Source organism: Tursiops truncatus, chromosome X (assembly GCF_011762595.2).
Source record: "Tursiops truncatus isolate mTurTru1 chromosome X, mTurTru1.mat.Y, whole genome shotgun sequence".
NCBI lineage: Eukaryota > Metazoa > Chordata > Mammalia > Artiodactyla > Delphinidae > Tursiops > Tursiops truncatus.
In genome coordinates, this window is record NC_047055.1 from 112,874,373 (window position 1) to 112,888,779 (window position 14,407).

The 14,407-nt window shown below is 46.1% G+C and overlaps 1 protein-coding gene across 4 annotated transcripts in view; it reads left to right on the plus strand.

Annotated features, from left to right (window-relative positions):
- The first annotated feature begins 701 nt into the window (after window positions 1-701).
- LOC101315670 (mitogen-activated protein kinase kinase kinase 15) overlaps window positions 702-14,407 on the plus strand; it is a 100,724-nt gene continuing 87,018 nt past the window's right edge. For 3 of the 4 annotated variants that reach the window (XM_073799220.1, XM_073799219.1, XM_073799221.1), the window contains exons 1-2: window positions 702-1,234; window positions 10,307-10,363. In XM_073799220.1, the coding sequence (XP_073655321.1) occupies window positions 895-1,234; window positions 10,307-10,363 (397 nt within the window). In that variant the 5' untranslated portion in view covers window positions 702-894. The remainder of the gene's footprint in view (window positions 1,235-10,306; window positions 10,364-14,407) is intronic. The other variant, XM_073799222.1, reaches the window with a different exon arrangement.

Sequence of the window (14,407 nt, forward strand, 5' to 3'; positions counted from 1 at the left end):
CAAAAAAAAAAAAAAAAAAAAAACCACCAAAACCCCAAAACCTTGCGACAACATCCAGTGCATCCTACCTTTTAAATAAATACAAGTACTACCTGCAGTGGTAATACTACTTTTTAATACTTGGGCCTAAAATCGTGAGGTGGGTAAGATCCAGAGTAAAGAGCCCTTTGGGTTCACAGCATTTCTTAGATCTGGCAGGCAGGCTACTTGGAGTGTATTTTCCAGGCCAACAAAATTTGATGCTGGTGCATCACGGTGCTTTTGTCAAGGTCACAGTGAAAGTCAGGACAAGCGGGTCTCCAGGGCATGAGCTCAGGAGGGCCATGCTCTTGGCAACTGGGGACAAGGAGTACAAACTCAGAGGTATTTTAAATAAGCATCTTATCTCGATTCTGGGTTAACACTACATCTGTGTTTAGTTTGGAATTGAAGATTTACATCCAGCTGGCGCTTTGAAAGAGCTTTTACTCTGCTTGAAAAGCCTCAAATTGTTTTGAGGGAAAAAAATGGGACTCCTAAGGCTGGAGGGACGGCAACAACAGCAAAACCCTGAAATTCGTGAATCCGCCCTTCTTAGGGCGCTGCCCGGGGGAGGCGGCAGGGGGCGCCCGGCGGGCTCCTGCCCCGCCGCCCTTCCCGGGCCTCCCCCCGCCCTCCGCTCGCCCTGACGTCCGAAGACCCCGCCCCTCCCTCCCGAGCCTTCAAAGGGCGCTCGGGGGCTGCGGGGCTGGAGCTTCTGCATGTAGCCGAGGGGTCCCGCCGTCGCCTGCCCGTCCCGGGGCCACCGGCGGGCGCTGGCTTCCCCAGCTCTCTTCCCGCGTCGCAGGAGCAGGTGCCACAGCCGCCGGCCACTCGCGCGGAGGTGGGACAAGGAAGGGCGCGCAGGGACGCCACATGGAGAGCGGCGGCGGGGCTCCTCCGGCTGGGGAGCTCGGGGTGGCGGCCGAGTCCGCACAGTGCCCGCTGCCGCCGGGGGACGAGGGCGCGGCGGGGCCGGCGTGGCCGCTGGAGCCCGAGGGGGCGGCCGAGGGCGGGGGCGGGCCGCGGCGGGCTCTGCGGGCCGTGTACGTGCGCAGCGAGAGCCCCCAGGGTGGCGCGGCCGGCGGCCGCGAGGCGGGGGCGCGGCGGTGCTTGCTGCGGGCCTGCGAGGCCGAGGGCGCCCACCTCACCTTCGTGCCCTTCGGGGAGCTCGACTTTGGGGAGACAGCCATGCTCGACGCCTTCTACGACGCAGGTGAGGCGGTGTCCCCTTTCGCCCCCACCCCATTCCTCCCAGTTTTCCTTATCTTCGCCCACGCCACCGAAGCACCATCTCTTCCTCCCCATCCTAGCACCAGCTGACTCTTTTCGACAGGACCGCCCCACCTTTTGGGGAGGGCAGAGTAGGTAGCCTTGTACCCTTTACAGGTAAGAAAACAGAGGCCCCTGGCTTTCATAGTTCTTTATTCAGTTTTCTTAAACATCAGATGATCCAAGAAACAGCCTGTAACCCAGTCGAGGCTGAGTTCCCCGCCCTCCACTAGTTATTCATGTTAGTTTCTCACTCCTGTGGGTCCCAACCCTGGCTACACGTTAGAATCACCTGTGGGAGCTTTTCAAACTCGTAATGCCCAGACTGTATCCCAGACCAATGATATCAGAATCTGAGGCCTCAGGATTGTCGAATGCTTCCCACATGATTCCATTTTGCAGTCAAGGGTGGGTAATGGTCTATTACAATGGGGGACGGGGGGAGGGGGCGTCTCTTAGAAATGCCCCGGTGTTCTTTTGCACACTTAACACAGATTGACAGTGGGGCTGTGCTCTACTACCAGTGTGACAGATATATTTTATCCTGTAGTGCACAAACATTCCCGGCTTCAGGATCTCCTCCGTTGCCGGAACGGGACACTCAGCTCACTGTAATAAGTGTGCCAGAAGAACCCAGCCTTAAATCAGTACTTTTGATTGGCACGAGTTCCTCCAGGTGTGGAACGGATTGTTGCTTGGCTGTTTTCCTTACCGAACCTTTGGAAGCTATGTGACAAGCCTCTGGCACTTGGGTGATATTCACAAGCATTGTGGGACAGTAGTTCACCTGGGAGACCCTGTGCCTTGGTTTCTCCACTGGTCAAACAGGAGTAACATGCCTGCCCTAACCCCAAAAGCTTGTGAGAAGGTAAATGGCGGCGGCCACACCGTGCTGATGAGATGGTAAGCTAGCTTTATTACCATCCATTCTTTGCCGGGATCTGTTTTCTGCAGAGCAAATCCTCCCCAGCTGGAAGCTGTTTAACAAGCTTGTTTAAACAAGTGGCTGCTGGGCCTCTGAAAACACTCCCTGGATGTTTCTGACCACTCAGAGTAGACTCTTCAGCGCAACATCTTTTTTAGAAAAGTTGTTCAGGAGCCCATTTCACCTGGAACCACTCGGTTTTCTCGACTTCTGTTCATTCTCTGCTGAAAATGGAGTTTGAACAGACTCTTCTCTGAATGGTTAAATGTCCATTTGGCCATTAGGCACAGCTGTAACCTCCTGCCTGCTGGTGCCGACTCTGAAAATTGGCGTGCAGTGGCTTTGCTTCTCTGTGTGTGTGTGTGTGTGTGTGTGTGTGTGTGTAAAACAAGCCTTCGTTCTGGGTCCTCATTGCCTAGAATTTTCAGCTGCAGTATGTACCTCCTTTGGTTGGCCTCAGCCTGGTCTTGAATAAATCGTTTTTCAGTACATCATCATAACCAGTAAGTTCTTTTCATAGGTTTGACAAACAATATACGAAACTCCAAGAAGTCGGTTCACGGATTTAAACAGCCCCCACCCCGGCTTCCTGATCTCTGCCATTCACAGCTTTTTGGTGTCTCCACCAAAAAGATATAAATCTGTCACTTTGGCTTTTTTGTAGAAGTTCTACAACCTTGCTCTCCAAGAACTGTTGAACTGTCCCAGGTGTGTTTCGGGCCGGGGGGGGGGGGGGGATCATAGATGTGAAATTTAAGCACTTCCCATTTCCTGTTGTCATAATGAGTCAAGGCTGGGTTGGATCGTGTTTTCCATCTCCTTGTGCAGTTTTATGTGGTCCTTTGTGGGTCTGAATAGGAGGTTATGTGTCACCAGTGCCTGGGTGATTTGATGGGCTGCAGGAGAGCTATCAACCCATGCAAGGGGGCACGTGGGCGCTGTTGTGAAAGAAAACCGCCGTAAGCCATGAGGGCTGACGAGCAGCTCATTGGCTTTTTTTTTAAAAAAAATTATGGTAAAGTGTACGTAATATAAAATTTGCCGTTGAAACCATTTTTAAGTGTGGATTTCAGAGTCATTAAGTACAGTCGCACTGCTATGCAGTCATCCCCACTCTCCATTTCCAGAACTTTTTCATCATCCCAAACAGAATCTCTGTACTCCTTAATAACTTGCCACTCCTCACTCCCCCAGCCCCTGCTACCCACTGTCCTACCCTCTGTCTCTGTGAATTTGACTCCTCTTGATGCCTCATATGAGTGGAATCATACAGTATTTGTCTTTCTGTGACTGACTTATTTCACTTAGCGTGATGTCTTAGGCTATGGTGAATAATGCTGTAATGACCATGGTGGATAAATTTCTGTTCAAGTCTCTGCTTTCACATTTTTGGGTGTATACCGGGACGTGGAATTACTGTGTCAAACGGTAATTCTATGTTTAATTTTTTGAGGGACGTTCTTTTTACTTTTAGCAGAGGTGGCGCTCATCTCTGTGTGCCTTTGGCCCATAGAAGGACCTGGTTTTTTGTTTGTTTCTTTTGGGTTTTTTGTTTGTTTGTTTTTAACATCCAGCATCCATCCTCAAAGATGAGAGTCTCAAATTCAGTAAAGCTATCAAATTCAGCAAGTGAGGGTCCATCACTCGGTTACTTCTAGGATTTGGAGAACAAAACATGTCTCTCTTTTTTTGTTTTTTAGAAGAAACCGCCTTTTCTGAATATGCCTTGGCGCCTTTTGTTGAGGTGCCCATTTCTCTACTTGAACAGAATTCATAGTCACGACTTTAGCTAATGTACTGTGTGTGTTGGGTGTGTTTGCACAGAGCAGCTTCCTCGGGTGCGTGCTGTGTCTCCCTCCTGGAGGTTCTCAGTGCTTGTGAATGTATGGAAAACTCGGACATCCTACAGGAAGGAAACCTGGGTAACTCTGTCTCATGCTTTTCCAAACATCTTGACCACAGAAACTGTTCTCTCAGGATGCTGTAGTTGAATACATTATTGTGGTTATTGAGTTAGCTATTAACTGCTCCAGTGACAAGAACGGCCCCTTTGATCAGGACCTGGGACTCAGGTGAGCTTCCCATACCTGATGTGCCTGACTCTGCCTGCCCTCCCTCCTCTCTGAGCCTCACATACATGCTACTTTCCTGACTCGGGGGCCCTGCTTCTGATTTTTTTCTTCAGCTATGTTCACAGTGATTTTAAACGTTGGGAGGTATTGCCACCTGCAACAGGAAATCCTTGCATTTCCTGAACATTGATTAAAAGACCAAGACATCAGTCTCCAGGTTAGTTACTTGACTTTGCTGTGTCCTGATGATTCCCCTTTTCTGGCAAGAGTCATTTGGAGGATACAAAGTGGCAGAGGTAGCTAGGTGGTCAGGAGGTTGATTCTCCTACTTGTTGCTGGGAAGCAGGGACTACATTTTCCAGCACCCTTTGAGTCTGTGTGGGCCATATAACTAGTTCTGGCCAATGAAATGTGAGTATTAGTCATGTCTGTCACTTTGGGCCAAGGCGCTGGCATATCTGTAGATCTTCCCGTACTCTCTCATCCCTTTCTGTGGTCTCCGTGGGGCCCTTGGAGGCTGGCTGTGGAAGACGGCAGTAGCACATGATGGAAGGTACCTGGATCCCTGAACCACTCTTCTGAGGATAGCTGTAGGACCAGGATCATCCACTTTGGATTTTGCATAAGCAAGAGAGAAGCTTTTATTTAGTCAGGCTCCTAAGACTTGGGGGTGGTTTTTTTTTTCTTTTCTTTTCTTTTTTTGCGTTACGCGGGCCTCTCGCTGTTGTGGCCTCTCCCGTTGCGGAGCACAGGCTCCGGACGCGCAGGCTCAGCGGCCATGGCTCACGGGCCCAGCCGCTCCGCGGCATGTGGGAACTTCCCGGACCGGGGCACGAACCCGTGTCCCCTACATCGGCAGGCGGACTCTCAACCACTGCACCACCAGGGAAGCCCTGGGGGTGGTTTTTATAGTGGTAAGAGAGTGCAACTTGGGTTATGAAAATATAGCCCAACTGCTAGAAAGTTGTCTCCTAGGGCATGCCTTTCCAAGAGAAAGTCAGGTCATGTGTCATCTCATGTAATGGACTGTCACTGGTAAAAATATATGCCAATCGTGGGGCCCCTCACTATGCTGCTGTGGGCCAAGAAAATGGAATGGAAATGCTTGGGCCATCAGGTTCATACCAGCCATGGGAGGAGACATTCTAGCTTCTTCCCTGGTTTCACTGGTTTTGGAGGCTAGGTGATTTTTTCCTTTTGTATTAAATGACACTGGAGTGATTCTGTTAGTTTTTAGCCAACAGTAAGATTGGGATTTTTGCAACAAAAAAGGATATATAATGGTTTAAAATAAGGCCAGCTCTAGTTCCATTCTCTGCCCTTCATGTGGGTTGTGTCTCGCTTCACCTTCTATGATGTTATTCATGGATTCTTCGTTCGCTTGATGCGTTATGTGGCATAGAGCGTGCCCACCAGGCTTCCGTAGAGTCTTCCACATTGCCTAATCTCCTTTGCAGTTAGCTGGGGTTCTTTTGACGAGTGCTGGCCAATGAAATGTGAGCAGCATCAACAAGTGTCACTTTGAAAGCGACTGAGAGTTAGATGATACGCCGCCTCCATCTCTCTTTGCCTCTGTCATGGCAAACTTGAAGGTTGTGTGTTCAAGATGGCAGTTAAGCCCCTGGAATTTGGGGGATTTGTCTGATCTGGCAGCATCGCGTAGCTCATCCTGACTAATATAGCTTGCTGTGCGTTCTGCTAGAAATGCCTGAATGTATCTCTCAGCTGAGTTTAATGGGCTTAATCCACAGGTGCATTGGCTCCTGCTTAAGAAAGAGACGTAGGGTCTTCCCCGGTGGTCCAGTGGCTAAGAATCCACACTCCGAATGCAGGGGGCCCGGGTTCAGTCCCTGGTCAGGGAACTAGATCCCGCATGCTGCAACTGAAAAGGTTCCGCATGCTGCAGCTAAGACCTGGCACAGCCCAATAAATAAATAAATATTAGAAAAGAAAAGAGAGAGCGAGAGCGACTTAAAGGTGTCTTAAGACTTCTAATAATTTGGTGCATACCCTTTCCTCACCATTCTGGAAAATGCACGAAGTTCCAAGGAAGACAGTCCTGTGGACACATGGCTGTGGTGGTCGTAGAATGCACGTTTGGTGTGCCACCTATACATGGTCAGGAGACTGGCCAAATCTATGAATAGTTCCAGCAGAATGTAAGGGCAATATTAGACGTTGCCTTCCCTTATGTAAGTAAACTTTGATGAGTGAAATCATCGATTTAGCAGTTCAAGTCAGAAACCTAGGAGTCATTCTTGACTCCACCCTGTCCCTCATGGCCAAATCCAGCCTGTTGCTTCCAAATGGTTTTCAAACCTGCTTCCCTTCTCTCTACCAGGGAAGTTTGCCTCTGTCATGGCAAACTTGAAGGTTGTGTGTTCAAGATGGCAGTGAAGCCCCTGAAATTTGGGGGATTTGTCTGATGTGTCAGCACAGCCTAGCTCATCCTGACTAATATAGCGTGCTGTGCATTCTGCTAGAAATGCCTGCCACCATCTTGGTCCAAGCATTGGCTTCTCTCACCCAGCTTACTGTCAGCAGCTTTGTAACTGGTCTTTCAAGGTTGGGCCAATCTCGGTGCATTCCAGTCCATGTCATCTGCTTAGAAGCCACCGTATCCTGGCACCCTCCACCACCTGGCAGTCCTCCTCTGCCCAAAGCTCCTTCAGCCTTCACATCTCAGGTCTTCACAGAAGCCTTCACGAACTTCTCCCGCCCCCCGTCAGTTGTACACACACTGTGGTTTTCTTTCCTAGCAAGTAACACAATTGCGATTAAATAATTATTGATTTAATGGTTGATCTTCTGCCAGACAGTGAACTCTTCAATGGCAGGGAACCAGATGCACTTTTCTTTGCTACACTTTGAGTGTTTCCTAGGAATATGTATCCAGCTCCTTTTTAGAATAACTCTCAGTGGACACAGATGACACTTGGTTTCTCCTGTCGAGATGAAGCAAAGTTTGTTGGGCACTCTCAAAAGGAAATCAGAATGTGGTTTCCTATAGAAACCAAGGTGAAAATGGTGGCCAGGCATAGTGCGATTGTGATTTTATTAAAAAATAAGGTACATCGTAACGACACATTTCTGGGTGGTACATATCTAATAGAAGAGACTAGAAGAGCTCACACCGGCCACACTGGAATGGAAACAGTGGTTTGGATTGTGTGCTGGGCAGACTGGTTCTTGTTGTTTGTCCACATGTTCTATAATGTTTATTTTCTATAATATAAATGTGATTTTATTTCAAGCAAGTGCAATAGGAGATTAAAGATGGGGCTGTAAGTCAGAAGCCTTCTCCCACTTTTCCTCTCTCCCCACCAGCCGGCTCAGGCAACAATGACTGTACACCCAGGGACCCGTGCACACGAGCCGCTGGCCGGACCTCAGCTGTCCTCTGCTGCACGTGGCTTCTGGCTTGCTCAGAGGGGCCCTTCCCGGAGCCTCCTTCCTTTTGAACCACTTTTACTGCTACTGACTCAGCATTGAGCCTGGAACTTTCCTCAACTTTTAGTCATGTGAACTGACTGATGAGAGAAGCATTGCACCTGTAGCATTGAATTGAGGCATTGCTGTTGGAGCCTTGAGTGCATACAGTGGGTAGATAGATACTTGTGGACTGGACCACTGCATTACTGGCTGTATATTATTTGTTATGCAGGAAAATGCATGTTCAGTTCCCAGTTGTCAACTTACAGACGTATTTTTGGAATACAAGCCATAAACTATCTTTTAAAGCCTTCTAAGTATCAGGCTTTGAGATAGGTGCTGTTTAAATCCTGGTCAGACAGTGTAGGCGGGAGAGGACTGAACTCTTGAAAAGCAAGCTGGAAAGCTTGTTGTTTCCCAGTCCCTTGAACAGGTTTTGAGCTATTGGGTGTGACAGGGCTTGCCAAAAATGCCTGGCGGTTATAGGGGCTTGGTTGGCGGTGGGGAGTTGTAGAGCAGAAAGGAGTCAAGCGGCAGACCTTGGCAGGAAGCAGAGTTCACTCAGGAGCTGGGGCTGCGGGAGGGCAGCCCAGCGGCCAGGCAGAACTGGACACGGAGGGGCAGGGGGAGAGCGGGAGCATTCGATGTAAATGATTTTTTTCTTCAATTTTTTTATTATGGAAAATTTCAAGCATGTGCATTACGCAGCTTCAACAATTATTAATATTCTGCCATCTTTATTTCTTCTTGACCTCTCCCCACCCCGTACTTGATTATACGTTTCAACATTGTTAGTATAAAAATGTATATGCATTGAAATGCACAAATCTTAGTTGTACAACCTTGAGAAACGGCTAAACCTAGGTAAGCAAATCCTATCACAATATGGTTTCCATCTGCCCAGAAAGTTGCCTTATGTCCCCTCCCACTCGTTCCCCTTTCCACTCCCATTCCTGGCCCCGGGCGATGACTCTCATGCTTAGATTAGATTCGCCTTTTCTAGAGTTTTGTGTAAATGGACTCAGGCAGTGTGTACTCTTCAGTGTCGGGCTTCCTTCACTCAGCGTGACTTTTTTGAGATTCATCCGTACTGTTGCTGTTACCAGTAGCTTGTTCCTTTTTAATGCCAAGTACTATTCCATTGCGTGAATATATCACAGTTGGTTTAGCTATTCTCCTGTTGAAGGACGTTTGGGTTGTTCCCAGTTTGGGGCTATTATAAATCAAGCTACTGTGAACATTTGTCTGTAGGTCTTTTTAATGGCAAATGTTTTTTATTCCTCTCGGGTAAATACCTCGGAGTGGAATGGCTGGATCAAAGGGTAGGTGTATGTTAAACTATTAAAGAAACTTCCAAACTTTTTTTCAAAGTGGTACCATTTTATATTCCTAGCACCGGTGCACCAAGAGTTCCCGTGGCTTCGTACCCTCACCAGCACTTTGTATTACTGAGCTTTTCTATTTTGGCCCTGCTAGTTGGGGGGTGTGGTGGTTTCTCATTATGGTTTTAAGTCACCTTTCCCTGATGATCAGTGATGTTGAGCACCTTTTCATGTGCTGTTTAGCCATGCAGACACCTTCCTTTGTGAGATGTCTGTTCAAGCCATTTACCCGTTTAGTTGGGTTGTCATCTTAGTATTGAATTAGAAGAGTTCTTTATGTATTCCGGATTCAAGTGCTTTGTCGGAAGTATATTTTGTGAACATTTGCTCCCAGACTGTGGCTTGCTTATTCATCTACTTGTGACATTTGATGAGCAGAAAATTTTAACTTTGATTAAATCTAATTTAGGCTCTTTTCCTGTTAAGTTTGCCTTCTGTGTCCTGTCTAAGAAATCTTTGCCTACGTCCAGGTTGTGGTTTTGAGGCTCCTCTTCTACGTGTTCTTCTGAAAGCTTTATAGTTTTAGCTTTTACATTGAGGGCTGTGATTCATCTCAAATTCAGTTTGACACAGGTGACTTTGGATAAACCAAGCCTGACACCTTGCTTTAAACATCCGGGAGATGGGTCTTGCCCCTGGATGAGTACTCCCAGGACTTGGAGTCTAGCTGGCAGGACCATGGCTGCCTCTCTTTCATCTCACCATCCAGGAACGTGTATGAAATGCAGGTTGTCCTTTAGGCAAATTGCCTTTCTGCCTTCTGGAGTAAAAACTGACAAAACAGATCCGTGATGAAACTTTACCAACATGTGTTCCATCGTTGTATCCCACTGCGCCCAGCAATACGAGTGGCAGAGGGGAAAGGACATTGGCTTTACGGATCAGGTTTTAATTTCTGCCCTGTCATTTATAGGCTGTGTGACCCTGGATAACTTACTTAACATCTCTGACCCCCATTTAACAAACCTTTAGGTAGAGATTCAAGCAAGTGCCCTGAACTTAGTAAGTGCTCAGTAAATGTCAGTCCCCCATGTCTTTGCCTTCCTTTTGCTCCCAGCAATAAACACACCAGAACCTCAGTATGGAAGGAAATGTGCTCTGTGAAATAGTAAAGACTGGGGGCTCACATCCTTTGGACGATCATCCTGTTGTAGGGTCGAGTTATAGTTCTGCAGTTGGTTAAAAAAAATTTTTTTTCCCCTAAGTTTTGAGGTTGGAGATCCATGCTAACTCCATTCCTGGTCCTGTGCTGCAGAAAGGAGGTGAGAAGGCACAAAACCCCGCTTTGTGATGAGCTCTTGATTTTTCCTTCTAATTGAGGTATAGCATATATACAGGAAAGGGTACAGTCTTGTGTACTGCTCTGTGACTTTTCACAAACTGTACACACCATGTAACCCAGCACGTGGATCAAAAAAGACAAGTGAATGCCGACAGCACCTCAGAGTATGATCGCTTCTGTTTGCCAGCCTGGCCAGGAGTAACAACTATCTGTCTCTAGAGATTTGTTTATTCAATATAAATGGAATCGTGTAATGCTGGTTCGTTGTGACTGTCTTCTTTCACTTAATGTGTTTTCAAGATTCATCCATGTTGTGGCATGTATCAGTACTTCATTACTTTTTTATTGCTGAATAGTATTTTGTTGTATGGATACACCACATTGTATTTTTCCATCCTTCCGTTGATGGGGTTATTTTCAGTTTGGGCTGTTGTGAATAATGCTACAAGTTTTTGTGTGGACTTGTGTTTGCATTTCTCTCGGGTATACACCTAGCAGTGGGATTTCTGGGTCATATGGTAACTCTAATGTTCTCTTACAAGTTTTTTATTGTGATAAAGAAACACATCATAAAATTTACCATCTTAACTGTTTCTAAGTGTGCCTTTCAGTAGTGTGGTACATTCATATTGTTGTGTAACCAGTCTCCAGAACTCTTTCATCTTACAAAACGAGAACTCTGTACCCATTAAACCGCGATTCCCCACTCTGCCCTTCCCCCAGCTACCAGTAACCACCATTCTACTTTCTGTCTCTGAGTTTGACTACTCTAGGTACGTTTTGTAAGTGGAATCGTACAGTGTTCTGGGTGTGTGTGTGGCTGGCTTTTTTCATTTAGCATAATGTCCTCAAAGTTCATCCATGTTGTAGCATGTGTCAGAATTTCCTTCCTTTTTAAGGCTGAATAATACTCTGCTGTATGGATAGACCACATTTTGTTTATCCATTCATCCATTGATGGACACTTGGGTTGCATCCACCTTATATTTAACCTTTTGAGGAACTCCTTTCCAGAAAAATTTTCCAAAGCAGCTGCACCATTTTACATTCCCATCAGCAATGTGTGAGCGTTCCAATTTCACCACATCCTCACCAACACTTGTTATTTTCTGTCTTTCTTTTTTAAATTATAGTCATCCTAGTAGGTTTGAAGTGTTATCTCATTTTGGTTTTGATTTGAATTTCCTTGATGACTAAGGATGTTGAATGTCTTTTCATGTGTTTATTGACCATTTGTATATCTTTGCAGAAATGTCTTTTCAAATCCTTTGTCCTTTTTTTCAGTTGGGCTATTTGACATCTTGTTGAGCTGTAAGAATCCTTTATATAATCTGGAGACATAATCCCTTGTCAGATATACGATTTGCAAATATTTTCTCCCGTTCGGTGATTTATCTTTTAACTTTCTTGATGCTGTTCTTTAACGCATGAGTTTTTAATTTTGAAGTCCAATTTGTCTGTTTTTATCCCATCTGTGCTGTTTCCTCTAAGTTTTTTTAGTTTCTTATTCATCCTTTCAGTGTTTCTTTATGTCCGTTGTCAGCAAGCTACAACCTGTAAGCTGGCTGCCTTTATCTTGTAACTAAAGTTTTATTGGAACGCATCCATTCTCCTGTGGCCACTTTGGGGCTACAATGGTGGAGACTGTGTGGCCCACAGAGCCGAAAATATGTACTGTCTGGCATTCTTATTCTCCCTTTCTTACTTAAAAGGTACCAGACCAAATACAGTTTAGCCAGGACACCTTTCCAAATCAGAATGTGGGAATCTTCCTTATTCTTCTTTATAGCTGAGTAGTACTTCATTGGGTGGATGTATCATTGTTTATTCTACCAATACCTTTTTTACGGGACACCTGGATGTATAGTTTTTTGCTACTAAGCTGCGATGAATAACTTCATACATGGGCCATTTAATACATGTATGGGTGTATTTGTGATTAGGTAGCCCAAAGTGGTATTTGTGAATTAAAGAATAAATGCACCTGTAATTTTGGTAAACAGTGTCAGATTCCTATCTGTGGGTTATACCATTATCTTTCTTTACAGCCTCAGTAATAAAATAGGTTGCCAATATTTTAGACTCTTGTTAACCTGATGGTTGAGGGATGATATCTCAATTAGTTTTAGTTTGTATTTCTCTTACTCTGAGCGAAGTTGACCATATTTCCCTTTTTTTCTTAGCGCTATCTATCTATAACCCTCCCCCCTTTTTTCCTATTGGTTTATGGGTCTTTGGGAGAGGGTCTTGATTTCTAGGAGATCTTTCTTTTTTATGTAAATAAATTTATTTATTTATTTTTGGCTGCATTGGGTATTCATTGCTGTGTGCCGGCTTTCTCTAGTTGCGGCGAGCGGGGGCTACCCTTCGTTGCAGTGCATGGGCCTCTCATTGCGGTGGCTTCTCTCATTTGCGGAGCACGGGCTCTAGAGCACAGGCTCAGTAGTTGTGGTGCACGGGCTTAGTTGCTCCGTGGCATGTGGGATCTTCCCGGACCTGGGCTCAAACCCGTGTCCCCTGCATTGGCAGGCGGATTCCTAACCACTGTGCCACCAGGGAAGTCCCTAGGAGATCTTTCTGCATTGGGGCCTAAACCCTTTGTCTTTTTTCTGTTGTTCAGACTGGATCATTTCCATTGAACCGTCTTTAATTTCACTGACCCTCTATCATCTCCATTCTTCTTGTGAGCCCCTCTAGTGAGTTTTTTCTTTTGCTTATTAAAATTTTCGTTCCTAAAAGTTTCATTTGGCTCTTTAGTTGTTAAGACTTTCTATTTTTTCCATTCTTTTCAGGAGTGTTTACCCTCACTTCTTGGAGACTTTTTATAATAACTGCTTTAAAGTCATTGTCAGATAATTCTCATGTCTGGATCATCTTGTCATTGGAGTCTGCCCATTGTCTTTTCTCATGTGAGTTGACATTTTCCTGCGTCTTTGAATGCCAAGTAATTGAGGAGCCTATCCTGAGCGTTTTGAATATTATTTTATGAGATTCTGGCCCTTGTTTATATCCTGTGGAGTCTGTTGATATTTTTGCTTTAGCAGGCAGTCGGCCTAGTTGTTTCAAGTTGCCAAGGTCCGTTTCAGTTGTGGTGTCAGTTCTGACTTCAAAGCCCTTTTAGTGCTGTTCAGCTTTGTGATTTCTCTGGTTAACTGGGGCTGCCTTTTCAGTCCTGTGGCCAGTTATTCCATTCGGCCTCACACTTCCCACAACTGGGCCCATGTCTGAGGCCAGGCATTCAGAAGGAGAAAAAAAAAAGCAATGGAGATTCACCGCTACCACCCTTGGGACCACAGCTCCTTCAACTAGAGCAACAGATTGCCCTCTCGGAGTTCCAGGCATCTGTGGGCCCGCTCTGCCACTGACTGTCTCTGCTGTCACCACTGCGGGATTGCAGGGGCCCTGGGGGTACAAGAGGACAAGGAAGAGGAAGACGTAGAGAATTCCCTCACTCTCTCTGAGCATTAGGAGGCCCCTTTCCTGCCTTTTTCTAGAGGGTTTCTCCTGATGCTGTCTGTGTCCGCACCTAACGCCCAGTTCTGGGTTTCAGGCTGCCTTTAGGCCAGGCTGGGGGAGACTGGGGGAAAGTGTGGAACTGGCTGTCGATTTGGTGGTTCTCTGAAATCTAGTCGTCTTCTCCAGGCTGCTTGCTACCACTTACTTTTCACACTCCTAAAATAGCTATTCCATCCACTCTGTCTAGTTTTTATAGCTGCATTCATGGAGAAGACAGGGTGGGATGTATTTATTCCATCTTAACTTGGAACCAGAACTCAAACTTGTACCATTAAATTTTGAGGTGATTTTTTCACGCAGCAGTAGTAACCAGAATATAATAAAATATCTCTGCATCTTACCAAGCTTACCAGTAAGCAAAAATAGCCTCAATGCCAGCTGCATTGTATCAGACCAGTTCTGTCCATACCTGATACTCTGTGTGACTGTTAAGGTTGGGGGGCAAAAGAAATAGAATAAATGGAACAAAAGGAGATGGTTGACATGATAAAGGTGCTTGATTGGCCTC